The sequence below is a fragment of the Carassius carassius genome, chromosome 16 (genome assembly GCF_963082965.1).
Source record: "Carassius carassius chromosome 16, fCarCar2.1, whole genome shotgun sequence".
NCBI classification, from domain to species: Eukaryota; Metazoa; Chordata; class Actinopteri; order Cypriniformes; family Cyprinidae; genus Carassius; species Carassius carassius.
The window spans coordinates 5,606,570-5,634,319 of NC_081770.1; the positions used below are offsets into that span (position 1 = coordinate 5,606,570).

The window sequence follows — 27,750 nt, forward strand, 5'->3', positions numbered from 1 at the left end:
CCTAGTTGTAGTTTGTCCTAAGTAGTTAATGCTGTCAGAAAATTGTTTTGTAAGATCCATCTTGTTAGATGATTGAAGGACTCTGTTTATGAAGCGAATTGCATGGGGTAAAACAGATCTTTAAACAAAGTAAAAACGAGTTTGTATGATGGTTAGGATGTTGCGGCCAGAAAACCAATGAACTGCTTCGCTGAAAACTGACACGATTCTGTCCATGCTTTAAAAAAAAAAAATAATAATAATAATAATAATAATAAACTTTAGCGTAAGTTACACCCTAAAGATTGTAGTACCAGAACGTAGCCTTTTATCTGTTGTGCCACACATCTGCAGATTTCGACAAGTTAGGCTACTAGATCACTTCCACTACAAAAAGTCGTGGCCTAATGGTTAGAGAGTCGGACTCCCAATCGAAGGGTTGTGAGTTCGAGTCTCGGGCCGGCAGGAATTGTGGGTGGGGGGAGTGCATGTACAGTTCTCTCTCCACCTTCAATACCATGACTTAGGTGCCCTTGAGCAAGGCATCGAACCCCCAACTGCTCCCCGGGTGCCGCAGCATAAATGGCTGCCCACTGCTCCAGGTGTGTGCTCACAGTGTGTGTGTGTGTTCACTGCTCTGTGTGTGTGCATTTCGGATGGGTTAAATGCAGAGCACAAATTCTGAGTATGGGTCACCATACTTGGCTGAATGTCACTTCACTCACTTCAGGTGAAACATCACTGACAGAGTTCGGTAAAACTGGCAAGATATTCACATATTCGACTTTTCCGGATCAATAACTCGCGAGCAAAATGTTTTTAGTACACAAATTAGGCCTATTTTCACTCATACACTGTCAGAAATAGGGGTACAGTAGGAGTACATTTCTGTCCCCCAAGGTACAATCTACACTAACGTACTCCATAGGACTTATAATTGGACCTCAAGGTACATATATGTACCTTTTTGAGGGTCAAAAAGGTACATATATGTTCCCAAACATAAAAAGGTACATATATGTACCGTTTCTTTTAAAGGTTAAGGTACAATTTGTAGAGCCAGCCCTGATTAAAAGAACGTCCAGTTTCTTCTGTTTCTGTCTTTTGGCGGAGACGAAGTCATAGCACGGTTACGCATGGTTCTTACCAGATTTGGGTAGTCCAGGGGCCAAAGAGTAAAAGTCCTGCCATATATTTGCTCCACCCATGAACTCAGCAGATGATTTCATCAGAGGAGGAACCAAGTCATTCCTTCCAAGTCACAAACAAGCCTTGAGTCAAATCCCAAGTCCTCAAAGAGTAAACGTTAATGAGATAATTAAGTGACTAATTAAATGAAGATGCATTAGTGATGAACACCTACTGTTTATAGTGAAGTGACATTCAGCCAAGTATGGTGACCCATACTCAGAATTTGTGTTCTGCATTTAACCCATCCGAAATGCACACACACAGAGCAGTGAACACACACACACACTGTGAGCACACACCCGGAGCAGTGGGCAGCCATTTATGCTGCGGCGCCCGGGGAGCAGTTGGGGGTTCGATGCCTTGCTCAAGGGCACCTAAGTCGTGGTATTGAAGGTGGAGAGAGAACTGTACATGCACTCCCCCCACCCACAATTCCTGCCGGCCCGGGACTCGAACCCACAACCTTCGACATCTTTTACAATCAACATCACTGAAGAAAAGAGAACACAAGAACTACAACTGACTTTAAGCACAGCCTTGCATGAAATCAATTAAAAAAAAAACAAAAAAAACTTTGCCACCATAATTGTGGTGAGTATTTGCTTCAGTTGAGCTCTTGAGCCTTTAAGCAGTTTTTATAAATTTGCTTCTAAACAATTGCATTATTGTTTTGCAGCAAACATTTGTGCAATGCTGATACAACTCTTGATCTAGTAGGTAACTTATGCTTATGATGACTGTGTGATCTTGATTAAATTTCTTGATTATACATTTAAAGAAAAGAGTTTGTGGCTTAGTTGTTAGAGAGGACTGCCGTGTATTCACTGCTCTGTTTGTGCACTTTGGATGGGTTAAATACAGAATATGAATTCTGAGTACGGGTCACCATACTTAACTGTATGTCACTTTTACAAAAAAGAGAAATCTCATTACACAAATGCCACCATATAACGCTTCAATATTAAGGAAAAAAAAACACGTTTTGGAATTAGGCATTTAGCCATGAACATTTATCATATGATCCTCAACAGTGGTGAAAATTATTATTCATACTGCAGTGTATTATGGGAGTAATTCATGTATTGAAACATGAAGCATTTTGTTGATTGTCACCATTGTAGAGATTCACATGCTGGTTCTTGATATATGTGTGTGTCTGGCTAAAAAGCAATGGAGTTCAAACTTTTATATGTGTTACAAATAAATGTAAAATTCATACCCTGTAAAATTTAGAGCGTTTTTTTTTTTTTTGCATGTGCATGCTGTAGTTTCAATGGAATTATTCAAAACCTAAACATGTGATATGAAAAATAAATAATTTGAGATATAGTTATACCAGCTTATTGTGACTATATGTTCTTCATATATCATAGTTCTGTCTTCTCCACAACACCCCATGCAGAGCCACGGAGAGAGATCTAGCACAACAAGTCAAGGGTCAAGAGCACAACTAAACCAAACACTGATCTCCATGATGGTGGCATCATTTTAACCAATAAAACATCAACATCTGATCCTCTGTAATTCTTAATAACAGCAGGTGTTCGTCACTAATGCACAATCATCATTTAATTAGTCACTTAATTATCTCATTAACTTTAACTTTTTGAGGACTTGGGATTTATACCCTTGAGGGTACAGCCCCAGTGACAAGCTATTGTACCCCTAAAGGTACAATTATGAAAGTGAAAGTGAAGTGACATTCAGCCAAGTATCATTCAGCCAAGTATGGTTACCCATACTCAGAATTTGTACTCTGCATTTAACCCATCCGAAATGCACACACACAGAGCAGTGAACACACACACACACACACTGTGAGCACACACCCGGAGCAGTGGGCAGCCATTTATGCTGCGGCGCCCGGGGAGCAATTCGGGGTTCGATGCCTTGCTCAAGGGCACCTAAGTCGTGGTATTGAAGGTGGAGAGAGAACTGTACATGCACTCCCCCACCCACAATTCCTGTCGGCCTGGGACTCGAACTCACAACCTTTCGATTGGGAGTCCGACTCTCTAACCATTAGGCCAGGACTTCCCCGTACTTTTCGTTAACTTTAACTCTTTGAGGACTTGGGATTTGACTCAAGACACGTTTGTGACTTGGAAGGATTGACTTGGTTCCTCCTCTGGTGAAATCGTCTGGTGAGTTCAAGGGTGGAACAAAAATATGGCAGGACTTTTACTCTTTTGCCCCTGGACTTCCCACCTCTGGTTCTTACAGGGCTTTCAACCAAGGAGGTCCTTCAAAAAATATCAGAAGCAGGCATAGAAGTAACCGACGTCGAGATGTACTGCATTCTGAGTCTATTCCATTGTTTTGGCAAATCAAGTATCTCTTTAACAAAGACACCATGTGGATCCGTTGTCCTATGAGCGTCACTTTCATTCAGTGTCAAGGCTGATAAAAAAGGACTATACTGAAACCAGGAGATGAAATGGATTTTCAGACAAATTACACTCACTCAGTAGATGATCATTTCTATATTATAGTTAGACATTGTTTTTAAATATATATATATATATATATATATATATATATATCTCATTATAGTCAACGACTGTACCCTTTTTGAAGGGTGAATTTTTGTACTGTTAAATAAAGGTACAAAATTGTCACCACAAGTACAAAACTGGTCTCTTAAGGTACAAATCACAAGGGTACAAATTTGTACCCTATGCCAAGGGTACAGCCCCAGTGACAAGCTATTGTACCCCTAAAGGTACAATTATGTACTTTATTTTCTGAGAGTGTAGTGACGTAGTAAACGAGCTACAAGCTAGTTTGCCTGAAAACAAGCAGTTCCTCCGCTCTGTCGTCTGAGAGACAAGTTCGAAGGGACCGTCTGCAAAGTGCGAAACGCGAAAAAAAGCCTACTAATAAAATACTCAACTTCACAGTAGCACACTGTAGTGTCACCAAATTCAGTTTACACACCACTGCTCTCCTGCTGGTTATACTAAAACTTTCATTTTGAAAGTAATTGCGTTTGCTAATTTTTAATGATATTTTATTATAAAAAATAGTTAATAACTTCACCGTTATTGAACATCATGTTTAATAACTTTACTGTAACACACTGTACTTTCACCAAATTCAGTTCACACATCACTGCTCTACTGCTGGTTATACTACAACTTTAATTTTGAAAGTAATTGCTTTTACACATTTTTTATGATTTTTTATTATGAAAAATGATAATAACTTTACTGTAACAAACTGTACTTTCACCAAATTCAGTTCATACATCACTGCTCTCCTGCTGGTTATACTACAACTTTCCTTTTGAAAGTAATTACATTTACATTTTTAATGATTTTTTATTATGAAAAATAGTTAATAATTTCACCATTATTGAACATAATAGTTTATAACTTCACTGTAATACACTGTAATTCCACCAAATTCAATTCACACATCACTGCTCCCCTGCTGGTTATACTGCTACTTTCATTTTTAAAATAGTTGCTTTTGCACAATTGTTATGAGTTTTATTATTATGAAAACGTTAATAACGTTACCGTAACACACTGTACTGAATTTGATGAAAGTACAGTGTGTTACATTAAAGTTATTATCTATTTTTCATAATAAAAAATCATAACAAATGTACAAAATCAATTACTTTCAAAATGAAAGTTGTAGTATAACCAGCAGGAGAGCAGTGATGTGTGAACTGAATTTGGTGGAAGTACAGTGTGTTACAGTAGTTATTAACCATTATGTTCAATAACAGTAAAGTTATTAACTATTTTTCATAATAAAAAATCATAACAAATGTGTAAAATCAAGTACTTTCAAAATGAAAGTTGTAGTATAACCAACAGGAGAGCAGTGATTTGTGAACTGAATTTGGTGAATGTACAGTGCGTTACAGTAAAGTTATTAACTATTTTTCATAATAAAAATCATAAAAAATGTGCAAAAGAAATTACTTGCAATATGAAAATTGTAGTATAACCAACAGGAGAGCAGTGATGTGTGAACTGAATTTGGGCAAAGTACAGTGTGTTACTGTGAAGTTAATGAGTATTTCATTAGTAGGCTTTTTTCGCGTTTCGCACTTTGCAGACGGTCCCTTTGGACTTGTCTCTCAGACGTCAGCGCATTGAGATCAACGTATTTTGTACAGAGCGGAGGAATGCTTGTTTTCAGGCAAACTCGCTTGTAGCTCGTTTACTACATAAGTACGAGTGAAAAGATGCCTATTTTGTGTACTAAAAACGTTTTGCTCGCAAGTTATTGATCCGGAAATGTCGAATATGTGAATATCTTGCCAGTTTTACCGAACTATAGAAGTTTGCTTTTTGTCATTTAGTACCCACCCTCACATTAAGACAATACTTTTTAAAGGAATTGCGCAGAAATCGAAACCGAAAGTGTATCAACCACTTACCTTGTATGTAGAGTAATGAAAGGCAAAATGAAACAATTAATATCCTCATGTCGATTAGTTTAAAAAAGGGTTGAATAAAATATGAGTGAAAATAACTGTGCTAAACTGACAGAAATCTGCACAGTTTGAAAATTACTTTAAAAGGTAACGCCTATAGAGAGAAACTCATACCGACTGAGATCGACTACAATCCGTGTATCATTCGTTCTTTCGTTTTTCTAATTGAAACCAAAAATGGAAAAATAAAAAAACGACTTGTTTTTTAAAAATCTGTTTCCAAAACGAAAATGAAAAAACGGATAAAGATTCGTTCTAATATCAAAAATAAAAAAAACGGATAACAATCGTGTGTGTTTCACTTTGGTGTTTTCGTCTGATGCTAGTTAGTGACGGTCGTTCTTGAACGATTCGGTCATTTTAAACGAATCTTTAATGTGACTCGGGAAGAACGAGTCGTCTCTGGGAGTGATTCGTTCAGTCGCGCATGCGCAAAGTTCTATAGTGTCTGTACAGGAATAGTCTAGTTCACCTGTTTCAGTCAATGCAGTGGGTGCCGGTGTTAGAGAATTGATTAGTTCATCTCTTGAGTCTTTCGGGTTTTCGAGTCGCTCCTCACGTGACAGACCCATAAGCTTTGACCATAGACTGGAGTTACCCTGGCAACAATGTCTGTTGAATGTCACTTCACTTTTTCACAAATCTCTGTGTATATTATTATTATTATTTGTCTTTATGATTTTAAGTGTATTGCCTTAATGTTTTAATGTTTGTATTGTTTAATAATTATAATGATAATAATAATAATAAAGACTGTATAAAAGGCTTTATCCTATCATTCGTTCTTTTGTCACGTGACGTGACAGCGTTGGATAGATGAATTTACATGCTTCCTTACAAACAGGTGCCTAATCATTATTATTATCATCATCATTATTATAATTATTATTTACTCTTACAGATACTGCATTTCTGAGCTTACAGTTTATAAATGTACAAATTTCTGTCATAATGGTTATTTTCTATACACTGAATGTTGTAACAAAGTTAATAAAGAGTACTTATTAATGAACACATATGATTATGGTGGGTTTAATTTCCTTGATTTCTCTTCTTTGAACAACACTTTAAAAATTAATTGGATAAGACAGTGTTTGTGTAATCCAAACCCAATATGGATTTTTATCCCCAATGACTACTTTTCCAAATTAGGTGGTCTCCCTTTCCTATTGATCTGTATTTATAATATTGCTAGAATCCCTTACAATTTAACCAAATTTCATAAACAGGCATTACTTGCATGGTCATTCATTTTTAAGCACCTCTCAGCCGTACTTCATTTGGAAATTTGTTTTGGTTGTTTCCTAGTTCTTTAACTTGGAAGGTCTTATTTTAAGTCACAAAATTTCTTATGTAAATGTAATTTTCCAGTAACTCCCAAAGAATTCTCCATCATCATGGACACTATTCCTAAAGGAGTTGTTACGCTTTCAAGGGACTCATTAGATCATCCAGCACTTTATCTTTATCTTTACACCCATTTGAAATCCCAGTAGGAAAACTATGCTTTTTGTTACATGAAAGTGAAAAAGTGATGTGACATTCAGCCAATATGGTGACCAATACTCAGAATTTGTGCTCTGCATTTAACCCATCCAAAGTGCACACACACAGCAGTGAACACACACACACTGTGAACACACACCCGGAGCAGTGGGCATCATTTATGCTGCGGCACCCGGCGAGCAGTTGGGGTTCAGTGCCTTGCTCAAGGGCACCTCAGTCGTGGTATAGCCAGACCAAGACTCGAACCCACAACCCTAGGGTTAGGAGTCAAACACTCTAACAACTAGGCCACGACTTTGTCCAGTATCCTTCATCACGTAACTATAAGATTAGATCACTTTTTCAGAAGGAGCGTGTAACGACTCCATGTGGTGTCTTATTGGAGCAATGTGGTTGATCATATTGATGAGAAAAAAGTATGGACTCTGTCTTTGGAATATATAATAACTAACAATGTTAGAGAAATCTCATTCAAATTGTTACACAGATTTTACCCAGCTAAAGTGTTTTTGAAAAGGTTTAAATCAGACATAGATACAAGCTGTTGTTTTTGTGGAGACCCTAATGAAACTGATATACATATCGTTTGGGATTGTCCTCACACACAGCTATTTTGGAATGAATTCTCTAATGTTATCTATCGCAGTGTGCTACAGGGTTTCTCTTTGCTTTTTAAGAATGTACTTTTTAAGGATGTCTGGCTTCTTTAATATTCAAAAAGACAAAATTTATGTATATTTCATTATTAACCAATTATGACTTCTTGCTACAGGGTTTCTCTTTGCTTTTTAAGGATGTACTGTTTGGCTTCTTTAATATTCAAAAAGACAAAATTTATGTATATTTCATTATTAACCAATTATGACTTCTTGCAAAATGTCATATTCACCGCAGTAAATTCACTCATCAAAATCCATTATATATTGTTTTTTTTTTGTTTTTGTTTTTTTAAAAAGAGGTTCAACAGTATATCCAAACTATTTAATCTTCCAAAAATCTTAAGGCTGTCAAAAATGTTTAATCTTTTCAATGCTATTTAATCTTTTTAATATATTTTGTTAAAGTTTTCGATTAGTATTATTTATTTTTATGTTTACATACGTCTGTAAATGGTGCTTTGCATATGATGCCACTTCTTTGTATGCAATATTGACATTACCTATCTGTACTTTTATCTTTCGTAAATTGGCATTAATCAAATAAAAAAAGAACTAATCAATTCTCTTTCCGGTGAACTAGAAAAAGGTGAACTAGAACCATATGCGACTGAACGAATCACTCCCAGAGACGACTCGTTCTTCCCGAGTCACATTAAAGATTCGTTTAAAATGACCGAATCGTTCAAGAACGACCGTCACTAACTAGCATCAGACGAAAACACCAAAGTGAAACACACACGCTTGATATCCGTTTTTTTTTTTTTGATATTAGCACAAATTTGAAAATCGGAAAACGAATCTTTATCCGTTTTTTCATTTTCGTTTTGGAAACAGATTTTTAAAAAACAAGTCGTTTTTTTATTTTTCCATTTTTGGTTTCAATTAGAAAAACGAAAGAACGAATGATACACGGATTGACTACTCTTGATAATTTCTGTACAAATCGCGTTTCAAAGAAAAACAAAACAAAACAAAACAAAAACAATGCGTGAAGACCGGTGTCAACTTCCTTATTCAGCGATCAGCAGTATCCAGTTGCAGACGCGGAATCACAGATATAACCACAATCACAGAAACGGAAGTGAGCGACAGAGCTTATGTTCTTAACAGAATAGCGCCACATTACGGTTTCTTAAGGGGTAATTTGGTTTTATTACACAAGATACGTCATACTTAACATGTGCTGGTCATATAATTAGCATATCATCAAAAAGTTTATTTCACTAATTCCATTAAAAAAGTGAAACTTGTATATTATATTCATTCATAACACACAGACTGATATATTTCAAATGTTTATTTCTTTTAATTTTGATGATTATAACTGACAACTAAGGAAAATCCCAAATTCAGTATCTCAGAAAATTTGAATATTGTGAAAAGGTTCAATATTGAAGACACCACACTCTAATCAGCTAATTAACTCAAAACACCTGCAAAGGCCTTTAAATGGTCTCTCAGTCTAGTTCTGTAGGCTACACAATCATGAGGAAGACTGCTGACTTGACAGGTGTCCAAAAGACGACCATTGACACCTTGCACAAGGAGGGCAAGACACTACATCATCAAATTGAGATTGGGAAGTCAAAGAGTGGACTGCAGCTGGAGTCAGTACTTCAAGAACCACTACACACAGACGTATGCAAGATACGGGTTTCAGCTGTCGCATTCCTTGTGTCAAGCCACTCTTGAACAACAGAGAGTGTCAGAAGCATCTAAAAGACAAAAAGGACTGGACTGCTGCTGAGTGGTCCAAAGTTATGTTCTCTGATTAAAGTAAATTTTGCATTTCCTTTGGATATCAGTGTCCCAGAGTCTGGAGGAAGAGATGAGAGGCACACAATCCATGTTGCTTGAGGTCCAGTGTAAAGTTTCCACAGTCAGTGATGGTTTGTAGTGCCATGTCATCTGTTGGTGTTGGTCCACTGTGTTTTCTGAGGTCAAAGGTCAACGCAGCCGTATACCAGGAAGTTTTAGAGCATTTCATGCTTCCTGCTGCTGACCAACTTTATGGAGATGCAGATTTCATTTTCCAACAGGACTTGGCACCTGCACACAGGGCCAAAGCTACCAGTACCTGGTTTAAGGCACACTTAATTGGCCAGCAAACTCACCTGACCTTAACCACATAGAAAATCAATGGGGTATTGTGAAGAGGAAGATGCGATATGCCAGACCCAAGAATGCAGAAGAGCTGAAGGCCACTATCAGAGCAACCTGGGCTCTCATAACACCTGAACAGTGCCACAGACTGATCGACTCCATGCCACGCCGCATTGCTGCAGTAATTCAGGCAAAAGGAGCCCCAACTAAGTATTGAGTGCTGTACATGCTCATACTTTCATGTTCATACGTTTCAGTTGGCCAAGATTTCTAAAAATCCTTTCGTTGTATTGGGCTTAAGTAATATTCTAATTTTCTGAGATACTGAGTTTGGTATTTTCCTTATTTGTCAGTTATAATCATCAAAATTAAAAGAAATAAACATTTAAAATATATCAGTCTGTGTGTAATGAATGAATATTATATACAAGTTTCACTTTTTGAATGGAATTAGTGAAATAAATCAACTTTTTTGATGATATTCTAATTATATGACCAGCACCTGTATGTACATATGCATTTTATAATGATATATTAAGCATTTTAATTAACATTAATCTTGTGTAACTTAGTTGTAGGTCTATAAAGTTACTCGTTTAATTGTATTATGCAAATTATTTCCTTTTTGTGATATTAAAAATAATGTTTGAAATTTTTGGGCAATCACAAGATTCGAAATAAATGTTTACTCCAAAGTCAAGAACTCATGCACCATACATTTTTCTATATGAAAACTAAAACATTTCACACACACACACACACGCACACACACACACACACACAGTAAAGATTAAAATGTACACAATCATTAAATGGAATCTTGCATGGAAATTTACAAAATTAACAATTCACTCCTGGGCACATTTTGTCATGGCAATATTGCATAAATTCAAATTAAAATGTATTAAACATTTACATTTAATCATTTAGCAGATGCTTTTATCCCAAGTGACTTACAAATGAGAACAATAGAAACAATCAGACCAACGAGAGAACAACAACATACAAGTACCATTACAAGTCTCAGTTAGTCTAGTGCAGTACACATAGCTTTTTTTTTCTTTTTCTAAATAATAGAATGCATTAGAATAGAATAGAATAGAATAGAATAGAGGTAAGTGCTAGTATTAGTTGGTCAGGTGCTGGCGAAAAGGCTAAAGAAAATGGCTAAAGATTCAGCTGTTTAATTTGAGATTGGGAGGTCATTCCACCAGCTGGGCACAGTCCAGGAAAACATCCATGAGAGTGATTTTGTGCCTCTTTGGGATGGCACCACAAAGCACTGTTCACTTGCAGAACGCAGGTGTAAGGATCCACACGCCAGCCCAAATAACGGAATCCAGCGGCCTGGTCGAAGGTTTAATGCCCATTTGGTCTTTTACTTGCGCTTCTGAATTTATCAGGATTTAGTCTGAATATTAGTCTAACTCTGTGTTCAGTCTGACTCCAATTTCACATGATCATCAAATTTGTGCAATATTTCTATCAAAAGCTGATCACAGATTTTTTTTTATTAATTTAGATATTTGAGTATAGTGGTTATAATACCTTTAAGCGAGCTACACCCCATATGCTCATAACAAAAATGTGTTTTTCCCTATAACCACGAGAGCTACACTGTATTAAGTCAGCGACAGTCAGAAATCTGAAGCACCTAATGGTGTACCCCCTTGGTCCATCCATTGGTGCTGCAGTATGATCTGTCCTGAACGCAGATTTGCGGAAATACCACTAAACATTAATCTACTTGAAAAATGATTTCAGACAAATTTAACAATTTATTATTTGTCAGGTAAAATTGTATCATGCCAAATACATAATGAAACAATCAGAAGCCAATTTAAAAAAGATAATGCAATTGTGAATCACATTGTAGCCAAAGGCAAAACCCTCCTGTACATAGACACTGTAGCCATATGGGAAAACAGCCAAGAGTTCCACACAGGAGAAAAACTAATTTAACATAGTCACATATGTAACAGTAGTCTTAATTTAAAGAGATAGTTCACCCAAAAATCTAAATTATGTCATTAATAACTCACCCTCATGTTGTTTCAAACCCGTAAAACCTCCGTTTATCTTCAGAACACAGTTTAAGATATTTTAGATTTAGTCCGAGAGCTCTCAGTCCCTCCATTGAAGCTGTGTGTACGGTCTACTGTTCATGTCCAGAAAGGTAAGAAAAACATCATCAAAGTAGTCCATGTGACATCAGAGGGTCAGTTAGAATTTTTTGAAGCATTGAAAATACATTTGGGAAATCTTCAAATCAGTAGTAAAAACATAAAATGTTTTGGTGTTTGGCATTTGCATTGCGAGAGTTCCTGAGTGTTTGACTTCACAACAAATTCATTTCATAAGGAAATAATTTCACTCCTTTCAAACGCATATCCTTTTAAAATGTACTCCATTCTAAAGAGTGCATGAACGCAGGTGGTTAACACATGCTCTCTAGAAATCATCATCTTCGTCAAGCATCTGCTGTATTTTTCTCCAATAAAAATGTCTTTGTACATTTTTTGTTTTCTACTGTAAAACAACGGCCTGGGCCAGTGTTGCCACATTGTGGAAAAACTGATTAGTGCAAAAACAAGTCAATGTGTATGTGCGAGCTGCTGTTGCAAAAATCAGGTGGTGCACATACTATTCTGATGACCAAATTCACATCAAGTGCAATGTACACTGACCCTCGTGTACATGTAAAAAGTGAGTTTACTTTGGTCTTAAGAGGATTTCATGTAAGTTCAAAATGCTTGACAAATGTCACAGAGGAAGCACTATGCTGTATATGATCAACATGATCCAACACGCCTGAACTAGTTTCTTTTTTTACCTCCTCTCTGTCCTTGGGAACTTGAACAGTGTGTCATTTGTCAGTAAAGCTCATTATCCTGGGCTTCAGACCTGGATTTGCCCAGGGGACACAGCAACACCCTCTTTCTCCCACAACTCCCACCAAACCGGTTTGATTATTTGTGATGTCAGTACACCACTCTCCTCTCTGTCTTTCTAATGAAGGTTTCAAGAGACAAAAATTCCATGAAGTTTGGAAAGTTGTGGGTTGTGAAAATTATATGATTTAGCACCTTTATATTATGAGTGCCATTGTAAAGACTGTAAGTCTTTCCTTCACAGCCTCGTTTTCAACCGTGTTAAATTCACCATGGTGTTTAGTCTCATTAAGGTCTAACACAGGGGTTTTCAAAATGGAATCCGCAAGGGAAAGAAGTTCTGAGAAAATAAAAATACAATATAAAACTAAATAAACCATAAAAAATATATTTAAAATAAATTAAGCATAATAGCGTAGTATTATAATGACAAAAAAATTAGCAATGTAATAGAAGCAAATGAATTATATATATAGTATAAATTGGGTCTTTATAAATTAAAATATAAATAATAAATTGCATGTTAGGATTTTTATGATTATCATATTTAGGGGATTGCAAACCCCAGGTCTGTTTGTCTCTCTTCACTTATCCTCATCATTCTACATGACATGACTTGTCCTCACTGTCACAATCAGTTAACCCGAATGCTAAAAACCATAGAGCGACCTCACTATCATGGAGCCTTCAACACTATCAAGCTCCACCCTTAACCACATGAATCTCTCCAAGTATTTTCACTAGACTGCACATTTTTAAATAATCTGATAAATATGCAATGAAGCATTTCAAGTTACTCCCCTAGGATGAATAGCTTTAGGTAAAAGCATCAATAAATGAACATATGCAATGTAACTTACTAGTTTCTAAATCTCTCTCCTGAACAGATGTGTTCCCACCCGCTGAAAACAAAACACTAATATTAATCTGTTGTAAATGCCGATTTGCACAGTTGTACTACTGTATTTTCTAGAAATGTCTCACACTAGGTCAACATTGCATTGCTGAGAGAGAAAAAAAGAGTCTGGAATAATTATGATTAATTAGGAATTCTTTTTTTTTTTTTTTTTGTTTAAGGTATTATCCGCTCACCAAGGCTGCATTTATGTGATACAATAAAAACATAAACATAAGTAGTTATACTGTGAACAATTTAAACAGATCAAACGGTCATTCAAACTAATTAACTAATTAATTAAATAGCACAACAGGCAGCTATCTTTACCAAAGACTTTTAAGAAGGAATGGATGTTTGTTTCAAGTGATAGGACAAGTGAATTTACATTATCTTGCTGTATGTGTGTCGGTTTCTTTACGTTTTCTGACTTAAAGCCACCAAAAAGCCATTTTAAAGTGGTTAAGCAAATAATAACAATCGGCAAGGATTCCCAGACCAATACAATTAGTGCCTCCTCTATTTTAAAACCGACAAGCCGCCACTGCACCTGAGATTGATATATATAAACCAGATCATCCAGTTTTCTGTTCAGCCTCACCTTCTTCTCTGGTTTTAGGTAACAGGGAACATTCTCAGAGTTATAAAATTTGTAAACAGTTATTTTTCCAGTAACGCTAATAGAATATTCCTTCAATGTTTTCTCTTATGATCTCTTAAACAAGTAAAAGAAACGTATTTTAAGCATTTAACAAACTGGATGTTTTAAAAGTCCAGAGAACATTCAGAAATAACTGCTTGCTAGTTTAATGGTTCAGAGAGCATTCAAAATGTTTGCTAAATTACAGTATAAGTGGAAAAAAAAAAGTTAAAATCTTGACATTTGCCAAGTATGGTAACCCATACTCGGAATTGGTGCTCTGCATTTAACCCATCCAAGTGCACACACACAGAGCAGTGAACACACACCCGGAGCAGTTGGCAGCTATAGATCCAGTGCCCGGGGAGCAACTGGGGGTCAGTGCCTTGCTCAAGGGCACTTCAGCCATGGGCATTGAGGGTGGAAGAGAGCGCTGTTCATTCACTCCCTCCACCTTTAACTCCTGCCAGCACTGAGACTCGAACCTGCAACCTTCAGGTAACTAGTCCAAGTGTCTAACCATTAGGGCACAGCTGCCCCACAACTAAAATGTTACATTTCCTTAATGTTTTCATAACTAACAAAAAATGTTTCTTAAACATAAAAAAAATGAAAATAACAAAAGGTGTTTTAAAAGTTCAAAGTACATACATAACTAGTTTCATGGATCAGATAACATTCAAAAGTAACATTTTCATAATATTTGCAAAATTATAAAAATAAATGTACTATTTCCTAAATGTTTCCTTTAACATTTGCATAAGCAAGAAAACATAAAAAAAGCTGATTTAAACAAATTGATTAAAAAAAATGTTTTAAATATTTTAGTTTAAATAAACGTTGCCAGTTTTGAGTTTTAACTGTATCTGAGCTAATTTGCTTGAATAATCTGCAATATTAACAACATATAACCACATTGTATCTTACCGTCTACCTCGAAGAAGGTCTACCTGAAGAAGTGAATGCACACTTTCTTACAAAATAATATTTTGCACTCTACAAGTAGCTACAAGTAACACATGCCGCTTTTATCATCCTGTTTATGCATCCTGTGCAGGCAGTAATAATAAACACCAAACAAAACTATAGCCACAGCTAGGGCTGGGCGATATATCGAACGATATGATCATGCGCATCTAATCAGTAAAGCTGCTTCCGTGATCACCGCTAAAATCGCCATCACATAATTGGAGTGGCATTTAATAGACAGCAGAGGTGGGACTTTCAAGTCACAAGCAAGTCTTCAAGTTGTATTCAAGTCCTCAAAGGGTTAAAGCTAAAGAGATAATTAAGTGACTAATTAAATGATGATTTTACATTAGTGATGAACTTCTGCTGTTAACAATCAACATCACTGAAGTAAAGCGAAACACAAGAACTACAACTGAATTTAGCCACAGCCTTCAAATGAAAAAAGAAAAAAAAAACACTATGCCACCATAATTGTGGTCAGGGTTTGCTTTAGGTAGTGTCTTGACCCTTTTACCAATTCAAAGCAATTTGATTCAAAACAATTTCAATATTGTTTTCGCAACAAACATGTATGCATTGCTGAATCAAACCTTGTAGTAACAGATGATCTTATGCTTTTTCTGCTTATAACTCATGTTGACTTGGACATCGTGAGATAGTTTTCTTTGGATTGTTGACTGACATTCAGCTTTTACCAGAGTTGGGACTTTAAAGTCACAAGCAAGTCTTCAAGTCATATCACAAGTCCTCAAAGGGTTAAAGTTAATGAGATAATTAAGTGATGATTGTGCATTAATGATGAAAACCTGCTGTTCTTGAGAATAACAGAGGATCAGATGTTGATGTTTTATTGGTTAAAGTGATGCAACCATTATGGAGATCAGTGTTTGCTTTAGTGGGGCTCTTGACCCTTGACTGTCACGTTAGATCTCTTTATGTAGCATTGCATGAGGTGCTGTAAAGCAGAGAGAAGACATTAATCAGTATGAGATAGGTGGTCAGATTACAATCAAATTAGCATTAGCTCTATTTAAGTTTGGCATAATCAACCCAGTAAAACTACACTACGGAAAAAAAGTTAAGTGAATTATAAATCTACTAAGTGCATACAAAATTTGAAAAACTATACTTTGTAGACACACACAGAGATCAAGAACCAGCATATGACTCTCAACAGTGGTGACAATCAACAAAATGTTGCATGCTGGGTAAAACCTTAGTAAAAACTCCCGTCATGCACTGCAGTATGAAAAATTGTCACCACTGTTGAGGATCGTGTGATAAGTGTGGTTGTCTAAAAACCTGAACCGATTGTCTCCTTTTGTGTCTTTCAACATTGAAGCATTGTGATTTTTTTTTTTTACTTCAGTTTAGTAATAGCTGAGTGTCAGTCTACTATCCAAAGATAAACACTAGGGCTGGGCGATATATCAAACGATATGATCATGCGCATCTAATCAGTAAAGCTGCTTCCGTGATCACCGCTAAAATCTCCATCACCTGCTTATAATTGGAGTGGCATTTAATAGACAGAGCCGTAGATCGCTGACAAGCCACGCCATATCGCGTTCATTATCGCAGATGAATCACCTTCGATAATGAAAGCGATATGGCGTGGCTTGTCAGTGATTTACGGCTCTGTCTATCAGAGGTGGGACTTTCAAGTCACAAGAAAGTCTTCAAGTCATATTCAAGTCCTCAAAGGGTTAAAGCTAAAGAGATAATTAAGTGACTAAATAAATGATGATTGTGCATTAGTGATGAACATCTGCTGTTAACAATCAACATCACTGAAGTAAAGCGAAACACAAGAACTACAACTGAATTTAGCCACAGCCTTCAACTGAAAAAAGAAAAAAAAACACTATGCCACCATAATTGTGGTCAGGGTTTGCTTTAGGTAGTGTCTTGACCCTTTTACCAATTCAAAGCAATTTGATTCAAAACAATTTCAATATTGTTTTCGCAACAAACATGTATGCATTGCTGAATCAAACCTTGTAGTAACAGATGATCTTATGCTTTTTCTGCTTATAACTCATGTTGACTTGGACATCGTGAGATAGTTTTCTTTGGATTGTTGACTGACATTCAGCTTTTACCAGAGTTGGGACTTTAAAGTCACAAGCAAGTCTTCAAGTCATATCACAAGTCCTCAAAGGGTTAAAGTTAATGAGATAATTAAGTGATGATTGTGCATTAATGATGAAAACCTGCTGTTCTTGAGAATTACAGAGGATCAGATGTTGATGTTTTATTGGTTAAAGTGATGCAACCATTATGGAGATCAGTGTTTGCTTTAGTGGGGCTCTTGACCCTTGACTGTCACGTTAGATCTCTTTATGTAGCATTGCATGAGGTGCTGTAAAGCAGAGAGAAGACATTAATCAGTATGAGATAGGTGGTCAGATTACAATCAAATTAGCATTAGCTCTATTTAAGTTTGGCATAATCAACCCAGTAAAACTACACTACGGAAAAAAAGTTAAGTGAATTATAAATCTACTAAGTGCATACAAAATTTGAAAAACTATACTTTGTAGACACACACAGAGATCAAGAACCAGCATATGACTCTCAACAGTGGTGACAATCAACAAAATGTTGCATGCTGGGTAAAACCTTAGTAAAAACTCCCGTCATGCACTGCAGTATGAAAAATTGTCACCACTGTTGAGGATCGTGTGATAAGTGTGGTTGTCTAAAAACCTGAACCGATTGTCTCCTTTTGTGTCTTTCAACATTGAAGCATTGTGATTTTTTTTTTTTACTTCAGTTTAGTAATAGCTGAGTGTCAGTCTACTATCCAAAGATAAACACTAGGGCTGGGCGATATATCAAACGATATGATCATGCGCATCTAATCAGTAAAGCTGCTTCCGTGATCACCGCTAAAATCTCCATCACCTGCTTATAATTGGAGTGGCATTTAATAGACAGAGCCGTAGATCGCTGACAAGCCACGCCATATCGCGTTCATTATCGCAGATGAATCACCTTCGATAATGAAAGCGATATGGCGTGGCTTGTCAGTGATTTACGGCTCTGTCTATCAGAGGTGGGACTTTCAAGTCACAAGAAAGTCTTCAAGTCATATTCAAGTCCTCAAAGGGTTAAAGCTAAAGAGATAATTAAGTGACTAAATAAATGATGATTGTGCATTAGTGATGAACATCTGCTGTTAACAATCAACATCACTGAAGTAAAGCGAAACACAAGAACTACAACTGAATTTAGCCACAGCCTTCAACTGAAAAAAGAAAAAAAAACACTATGCCACCATAATTGTGGTCAGGGTTTGCTTTAGGTAGTGTCTTGACCCTTTTACTAATTCAAAGCAATTTGATTCAGAACAATTTCAATATTGTTTTCGCAACAAACATGTATGCATTGCTGAATCAAACCTTGTAGTAACAGATGATCTTATGCTTTTTCTGCTTATAACTCATGTTGACTTGGACATTGTGAGATATTCTTCTTTGGATTGTTGACTGACATTCAGCTTTTACCAGAGTTGGGACTTTAAAGTCACAAGCAAGTCTTCAAGTCATATCACAAGTCCTCAAAGGGTTAAAGTTAATGAGATAATTAAGTGATTAAGTGATGATTGTGCATTAATGATGAAAACCTGCTGTTCTTGAGAATTACAGAGGATCAGATGTTGATGTTTTATTGGTTAAAGTGATGCAACCATAATGGAGATCAGTGTTTGCTTTAGTGGGACTCTTGACCCTTGACTGTCATGTTAGATCTCTTTATGTAGCATTGCATGAGGTGCTGTAAAGCAGAGAGAAGACATTAATCAGTATGAGATAGGTGGTCAGATTACAATCAAATTAGCATTAGCTCTATTTAAGTTTGGCATAATCAACCCAGTAAAACTACACTATGGAAAAAAAATTAAGTAAATTTTAAATCTACTAAGTGCATACAAAATTTGAAAAACTATACTCTGTAGACACACACAGACATCAAGAACCAGCATATGACTCTCAACAGTGGTGACAATCAACAAAATGTTGCATGCTGGGTAAAACCTTAGTAAAAACTCCCGTCATGCACTGCAGTATGAAAAATTGTCACCACTGTTGAGGATCGTGTGATAAGTGTGGTTGTCTAAAAACCTGAACCAATTGTCTCCTTTTGTGTCTTTCAACATTGAAGCATTGTGATTTTTTTTTTTACTTCAGTTCAGTAATAGCTGAGTGTCAGTCTACTATCCAAAGATAAACACAATTTCAAGATGTTCAGTCATCATGAGTTATAAGCAGAAAAAGCATAAAATCATCTGTTACTGCAAGGTTCGACTCAGCAATGCATACATGTTTGATGCGAAAACAATATTGCAATTGTTTTGAATCAAATTGGTTTGAATTAGTAAAAGGGTCAAGACACTACTTAAAGCAAACCTTGACCACAATTATGGTGGCATAGTGTTTTTTTTTCTTTTACTTTTTTTTTCATTTGAAGGCTGTGGCTAAATTCAGTTGTAGTTCTTGTGTTTCTCTTTACTTCAGTGATGTTGATTGTTAACAGCAGATGTTCATCACTAATGCACAATCATCATTTAATTAGTCACTTAATTATCTCTTTAGCTTTAACCCTTTGAGGACTTGAATATGACTTGAAGACTTGCTTGTGACTTGAAAGTCCCACCTCTGATAGACAGAGCCGTAGATCGCTGACAAGCCACGCCATATCGCGTTCATTATCGAAGGCGATTCATCTGCGATAATGAACGCGATATGGCGTGGCTTGTCAGCGATCTACGGCTCTGTCTATTCAATGCCACTCCAATTATAAGCAGGTGATGGAGATTTTAGCGGTGATCACGGAAGCAGCTTTACTGATTAGATGCGCATGATCATATCGTTCGATATATCGCCCAGCCCTAGCCACAGCACAAACACATACCAGCGCTATATGACCTGCGGACAAACCTGGTGCTATAATGGAAAAAATAGAGAGACTGTATAAGTGTCAGAATTGCTAAAAATGTATATTGATGTACATGAATATGACCAGCTCTGTGAAAAAACACTTCTGTACCTTAACATGTGTGACAGAGTTGACAGATGTCCAGATGCTGGACAATAAACTGTTTCCTTTGTACCAGGAGAGAGTCACATGACCCACATTCACCACTGAACACAACAATGAACAATATGATGATGATGAAGGACACTGAGAAGAGTTTCTGCTGATGACAGGAACAGACAGACGAGCTGAAAACATGAGAGAACAAAGTCTATAATGGATCGAACTGAACTAAAATCAAACTGAATGCATTTAAAACCACTCACCAGAAACAATAACACTGAATTTCTTCAGCAGCACCTCTTTTCCATCAATGATCTGTAAAAGTCCAGTGTGTTCCTCTGTGGTGTTTGTGATGGTCAGAGATCTGGATAAAACTGACTGAAATACACCGTTACAGCAAGAAACAAGCTAAAACAAGAAGTAACTGGACCAAGATCCCAACTAAACCAAACACTTTCCACCACATTGGTGACTTCAAATGAATCAAGTATCAACATTTAAACCTCTGTTAATTCTCAATAAGAGCTTCTCTAGATGTCTGACAGAAATAAAGTCACAAAACCTTGTAAGGAGGATCTGTGAACGTCTATATCGGACGTACAGAAGACATAAAAAACATTTTAAAAAAGACATAAAAACATTCTGTCTCCTCAGTGGGCGTCTTTTCAACGTCTGCAAAGACATAAAAAGACGTCCACTGGACGTAACTTTGCCCAATGGATTAGGTTGATGTAAAAATACGCAATATAGAAAGCACCGTCCTTCAGATGAGACGTTAAACCGAGGTCTGACTCTCTGTGGTCATTAAAAATCCCAGGATGTCTTTCGAAACCTTGGCATCCTGGCTAAATTCGCCCAATGGCCTCTGATCATCATGGCCTCCTAACAATCCCCATATCTGCTGATTGGTTTCATCACTCTGTCTCCTCTCCACCAGTAAGCTGTGTGTGGTGGGCGTTCTGGCGCAATCCAGGTGGATGCTGCACACTGGTGGTGGATGAGGAGATACCCCCCCCTGTCTATGTAAAGCGCTTTGAGTGCCTAGAAAAGCGCTATATAAATGTAAGGAATTATTATTATTATTATTATTATTATTATTATTATTATTAATCCGGCTTTGTTGGTACCATGATGCTGTTCATCAACTTTCTTTGTCAATTCAGGCTTAGATCCTGAGTTTGTGGAGCGCGTGCACATGAATGTGTGACATCACTGGCAAACAGCCAATCACGAGCCGTGCAACACAAAGGAAGTTTGATTTACTTCTAGTGAGAGACCCAGTGAGATTCAAAACTAAAGGTTAAAGGTTTTGCTAAAGGTTAAGAGATTGAAGAATATGACAAATTTAAATGTCATATGAAAAATCAAGGAGGACTAATAAAATAAATGATCTTGCTCCGTCAGTGTAGTCACAAGTGGAACTTGTTAACTTAGTTTATACATTTGAAAATATATAGTGATAGAGACTTGAACATGTAAGGTCAGATTTGTAATTTTTAAAATAGTGCAATCTTTTGATACTACAGCTTATTTACATTAAATGATCTGTATACATTAATATTTATTTAAAATAATTTATAATAACTGTTAAACTAAAATTGCTCATGTGTCAGAGATAAATAATAATATGAATCACAATAATTATAGTCTCTAGAGCTTTAAGCGTTCTAAAACTGACCCACAGAGAGTGTATGTTTTTCATGCAGAAAGAAACGTGTATGTGATTCACAACGTGTGACAGTTTGTGAGTCAAAGTGAAACCTGCTGTGGTCTCATTTATTTATCTGGAACAAAATGTGGTTTCATTTGTTGGGTGGACAAAAAGCTTGTGCACGAGAGTTAACACATGTAGTTTGTGGGTGAAGGGTTTCTTTTCTTCAGCTGACATGAATATCATAGACTGAACTCCACTTCAAACAAAACGGTTTTACAGTGAAGTAATATAGTACATTCGTCAATGTGCTAGACAGTTATCTTATTCTCTTTATTTGGCATTTTTATTTTTACTTCTATAATATTTTAAATTAACATTTATGCATTTAGCAGATGAGAGGAGCATGACAAATTCACAGTATACAGTGAATTGTGAATTAACAGTGAACTTATTAAAATTCTGATTTCTGATATTATTTCACCTTCAAAAGCAGATACAGCCAGAAATACCATTTTAACGGTGTTAAAGAACACTTTCCGCCAATGAAAACTCCAACATAACCACTGCGACCGCAGCTCGTTTGTGCAGAATAAGGTGTCACATCCTGCTAGAGGAGGATTCACATGCAGCGACTGGTCACTTTGAGTGTTTTCATTGGGTTTTTAGTTTTTGACTGCAGCGGCTTAAAAATGGTCCATGCATTTGTTTTGTTCTTTTTATCTTTGTTCGGTCTTCTTGGTAAGTACAAAGCTAATGTTAAAATGATTAACTCAATTAATGTCTATAAATTTTATAGATTATTTTAATATTTTTTGGGTACTGGGCTGGGCCATATTCTCTTATGTGATTTTCCTTCCTGTTAGTACGATTAAAATAAATTAAAATAATTTACCAATTTGATAAGTAAACGATTACTTACTGAATGAGTTCTCCATCTGAATAACCATTGCTGTCTGTTCTTTAGGTGCGTTTGGTGTTGAGACGGATGAAATGAAGTCAGTGTCAGTGATGGAGGGAGGTTCTGTCACTCTACAGACTGATACTGAAATAATAAAAGATGATCTGATTCTGTGGAGATTCGGAGATGAAGACTCTCCCATGGCTGAAGTCAACAGATCAGCCCAGATCATCTCAGTTTCTGAGAGTACCAGAGGATTCAAGGACAGATTGCAGTTGGACCACCAGACTGGATCTCTCACTGTCAGGAACATCACAACGGACCACTCTGGCATTTATAAAGCACAGATCATTGGAAATAAGATGATAAGAAAAATGTTCAATGTCACAGTTTATGGTGAGTTAAGAACTACAGACTCAAGACACAGATCCAGCTGACTTTATTGGTATTTGGCACTCATTTATATATTTCTCTTTTATCATAAAAGCATCTGCTCAACATAAGCTATAAATTATAACAGTACATATGACATACAAATATTATAAATATCAATTATAATGTTGCAAGTAGTCATTTAAAGGAATAGTTCTCCCAGAAATGAAAATCAGTGAAACATTTACTTACTCTCATGTCATTTATGAGGTTGTTTCTTCATGGGAACAGATTTGTGAAAATTAAGCAATCCATCACTTGCTCACCAGTGGATTCTCAGCAGTGAATGGGTGCCGTCAGAATGAGTGTTATTATGGATTATGGACTTATATTGTGGCCAGAAGCAATGGTACAATGTTAAAAAGTCCTAATGATGGATTTGTTATTTTTTTGACAAATATACTGTGTTTTTATTATTATTTTTTTTATCATCAGCTGTTTGGACTCTCATTCTGACGGCACCCATCCATGGCTGAGCAAGTGGTGTAATGCTAAATATCTCCAAATCTGTTTCCATGACGAAACAAACTCATCTACATCTATTTTTTGGGGTGAACTATTCCTTTAATAGCGAGGTGCTCATGAATACTTCCTTACGACATTCAAATCTACAGTCTTTTGTTTAGTTTGGAATAAAGCTTTATTCATCTTTATTTTAATGTAATGTAAACATTTCTAATCTTTTGTAGCTCGTCTGCCTGTTCCTATCATTAGCAGAGACTGTTCTTCATCTTCATCTTCATCTTGTTCAGTGGTGAATGTGAGTCATGTGACTCTCTCCTGGTACAAAGGAAACAGTTTATTGTCCAGCATCAGTGTGTCTGATCTCAGCAGCAGTGTCTCTTTACATCTGGAGGTGGAATATCAGGATAACAACAGCTACAGCTGTGTGCTCAACAATCACATCAGTAACCAGACTCAACATCTGGACACTGGTGAACTCTGTCAGATACATTCAGGTAACATTAGTGTTTATTGATGTAAGTCAGCAGCATCAGTCGTTTTGTATGTTTATTGTTGTTTTATCTCCTTAGACTCTGAATGTGTCTGCTGTTGTGACACTACTAAAGCTGTGATCCAATTGGTCATCTCTGCTCTGGTGGGTGTGGCTACTGTTGTTGTTCTGGGTTTTGAAATCACATCCGGAAAAGCTGAAAAGAAAAGACAGACTCATACAAAAACAACTCATACATCAACTTCAGCCCTACACTGATTCACTATTAAAACAATCATCTCGAACTCTTTTTTTTTTTTTTACCTTTTTTTTTCAGATTTTTTTTTAAATGGTTACAAAGGAAGAAGTGTATTTTTTATATGCACTGTTTATAATTTAGGATTGTCTATGTTTGTGTAGAAAATAGCTTTTTCTAGGACACTGATATGACTGATATCTTCAATCTTGGCTAACTTACTGGCCAACATATTCTTTTCAGCAGGTGGAAGATTTTTTAATTAAAAAAAATATATTGTAAATTAATTAGATTAGGCTTTCACTTTTTATAGATTATTATTTTTTAAATATGCATCCAGCCTGTTTCATTTTAAGTTAAAGGGGTCATATAAATTTTTTTTTAAAAGATCATTATTTTGTGAATTTGGGGTAACAGAATATGTTGACATGCCTTAATGTTAAAAAAACATTATTTTTCAAATACTGTACATTATTTTAGGTCCTCTATGCCCCACCTCTCTCAAACACATTGTTTTCTACAAAGTCCCTCTTTCCGACAAGCACAGTCTGCTCTGATTGGCCAACTGACCCAGTGCATTGTGATTGGCTGAACACCGCAAACACTAGTCGGAAATGTAACACCCTTTTCCATAATCATGAGCTTCATCTTTCAAAATAAATGTAAAGGCAGTTAATAATGTCCTTAGTTTTACCATCAGCTCAAGCCCGAAAGGGGAACGGAGTCATGTGACAGACACAAAGATGAATCGATTTCTCTTTCACTCTCTCACAGATGCATGCGCATGCACACACACAACGCACAAAACCCTGCATTTAACATTCAATAGCAAATCCTTAAACTAACAACAAAACATACTTCCAGTAGCTGATTCAGAAGCACCAAATTGTCGTAGTAAAGTCAAAATGACCTCCTCATCTAGGTTCACGAAATTGTCGTCCATAAAATATGTTGCTGTTCTGTTGTAAGTAATCTTAAAAGATTCCTAAATGCATCTACTTTCTGAAGGCCAAATAAAGTGTTTTTGCTTTCTCCTCGATACACACGGTGTCTCCCTGACTTGATTGCTTCAACTCTAACTGGCTTACTGAAACCCTGCCTTCTTTCTTTGCGGATGCTGGGCGGCATTACGCAATTATTTCCACATAGTGATGTAGACATGTGGGTGTGTGTTTAAAGGAGGTGTTTTAGGAGGGCGTGGCAGAGTCTTGACTTTGATAAAGAATATCTCTTTGGATTTGAGACTTTAGTCTTTGCAACTGCATCTCCGTGACATCGGGTGCTATCAGGCTATCAAAACATACATGGACCACTTCCACAACAGTTTTTCAAACGTGTCAAAATGCCAAAACTAAATGTCAAAAAGTTTTATTGACGGTGGTGCAAGCACACAGTAAATTATTTTTTAAAAAGTATATGCCACCTCTAGGTCAAAGTTCAAGGTCAACTATTTTTGTCGAAGTTTGTCTCTTTTAAAAAATTAAATCAGTAAAATCCTATTAATAAGCTAACTGTACTGTAAGTTACCTCACCATGTAAAATTAAAATGTACAGATTTTACAGTAAATCTGTGTTTTCATTGTATATAATGGTCAGAGGTTTACCAAGAATTTATAGGACACTTAAGTTTATTATTATTATTAAATAATTATAAAAAAAAAATCATATTTTGTCTTTGATGAGGCTGACATGACCTTCAGACCAAAACTGCAGCGTTTCACTTCCATTATAAAACGGTTTACAAACTCACATCCTTTAGATTGTCCACTAGAGGGAGGAAAACGTTCAAAAATGTTTGTTTGTTCATTAACACTGATCAAAACTTTGAAAATTGACACCAATGTAACATACATGCAATGTATATAACAGAAATATCTGCAATAACTGGCAAGATCTCAGTTGATAGCAAAATATTCCTTCAACAGTAAAATAACCAAAAAAAAAAGTAAACGTAAAGTTAGTTGAAACCATTTGTTATGATACTTTTCACAGGTTAACAGTGCAGTTTTCATTTCAAACATTTTCCACCTTAATGGCTCAATAAGTAGAGAAGTTTTATAAAAATGAAAAGTAAAGGATAATGTAACAGTCACTATAGACGAGTGTGTGCAGTAATCTCTCCATTCATTAACGTCATTGTCTCCTCTGGCACATTCCCTCTATTTTCTGAGGAATCTGTAAAAACAAAACAAAAAGATTATTTGAATCAAAAAATTATTGTTTGAAAATTTTTACTCATTTTTACACAAATTTTTACTCTATTTGGTTAATTTCACATGAATTATTTGGTCGTTTCAGATGGTCTAACTTGTTCAGTGTTAAAGGATCTTTATTCGACTAAATGATTTGAGCTGCTCACCTCGGATGATAAATGTCTTGGAAATCACATTTCTCCCATTCCTGGAGATATTTAGTTTATAAATCCCAAAGTCTGTGGGTCTGGTGTCATTAATTGTGAGATATCCGTTCTGTTGATCCATGTGTACTCTGTTTCTGAATGTCTCATCATGACCAGTACCATCGAAATTGTTTTGTTCATTCAGCCTGGCAAAGACAATGAATGGGTTTGTGCTGTCTGTGTTTAATTCTCCAAACCTCCACTGCAGCACATCAAAACTTTTTACTGCAGTAACGCCAGTGTTTAGAGTCACCGTCTCTCCCACCCTCACTGATACTGTCTTCAGTTCATCTGTCTCAGCCAAACTGTCACCTGAAGAACCTAGACAGGGAGTAAATATTCAATATAAGTACTGTATATATTTTTAATAACTACAGCATTGGTTCTTTGTAATGGCATTTGATGACAGAGAAGGGAGAAAACCAGATGTCAGTATATTAGATCTGTGAGTTAGGTCTTAAAGTGACAGCAGCCTAACCTCACTGCTTTTGTCCGAATAACTTTTTAGCTTTAATAAAAATCAATGCATATTTCATTCATATGGTACTGTATTTTACATTTGAGTATAATAATTTCTAGGTGATTAGAACTTAAATTTCTATTTATTTTATTTGTAACATTCAATTGTGTTTATTTGTTCATTTGCTTGTGATTAGTATCTTTCTTCTGACTGTTTATTTGTTTTAAATAAGCTTGAGAAGTTTTTGCTCATATTAAGGCTATTAGGGCCAACGAGTTTTTACTACAAAGTAGTCTTTAAAAAAACCAACATGGATATGATATATTTTTGCCATTTCACTACTGGATGCAGTTATACAGTGTCTTACCATTGTTCATCTCATTGTATTC

At 36.1% G+C, this 27,750-nt stretch overlaps 2 protein-coding genes across 3 annotated transcripts in view; one reads left to right on the top strand and one right to left on the bottom strand.

The window, feature by feature from the left end:
- Nucleotides 1-27,750, bottom strand: part of LOC132159516 (SLAM family member 5-like) — a 145,673-nt gene that overhangs the window by 115,996 nt on the left and 1,927 nt on the right. The window lies entirely within an intron of this gene.
- On the top strand, nt 22,926-24,677 carry LOC132159517 (uncharacterized). The gene is made up of 3 exons (XM_059569063.1): nt 22,926-23,277; nt 24,003-24,272; nt 24,348-24,677. Exons 1-3 carry the CDS (start codon nt 22,974-22,976, stop codon nt 24,524-24,526), a joined length of 753 nt encoding a protein of 250 aa, XP_059425046.1. The 5' UTR covers nt 22,926-22,973; the 3' UTR covers nt 24,527-24,677.

What these genes read in the sequence shown, in the direction of transcription:
- LOC132159517 (XM_059569063.1), top strand. Translation starts at nt 22,974, where the DNA reads ATGAAGTCAGTGTCAGTGATGGAGGGAGGTTCTGTCACTCTACAGACT. An exon ending in GTTCAATGTCACAGTTTATG is followed by an intron (nt 23,278 to 24,002) that starts GTGAGTTAAGAA and finishes AATCTTTTGTAG; the next exon opens with CTCGTCTGCCTGTTCCTATC. An exon ending in ACTCTGTCAGATACATTCAG is followed by an intron (nt 24,273 to 24,347) that starts GTAACATTAGTG and finishes TTATCTCCTTAG; the next exon opens with ACTCTGAATGTGTCTGCTGT.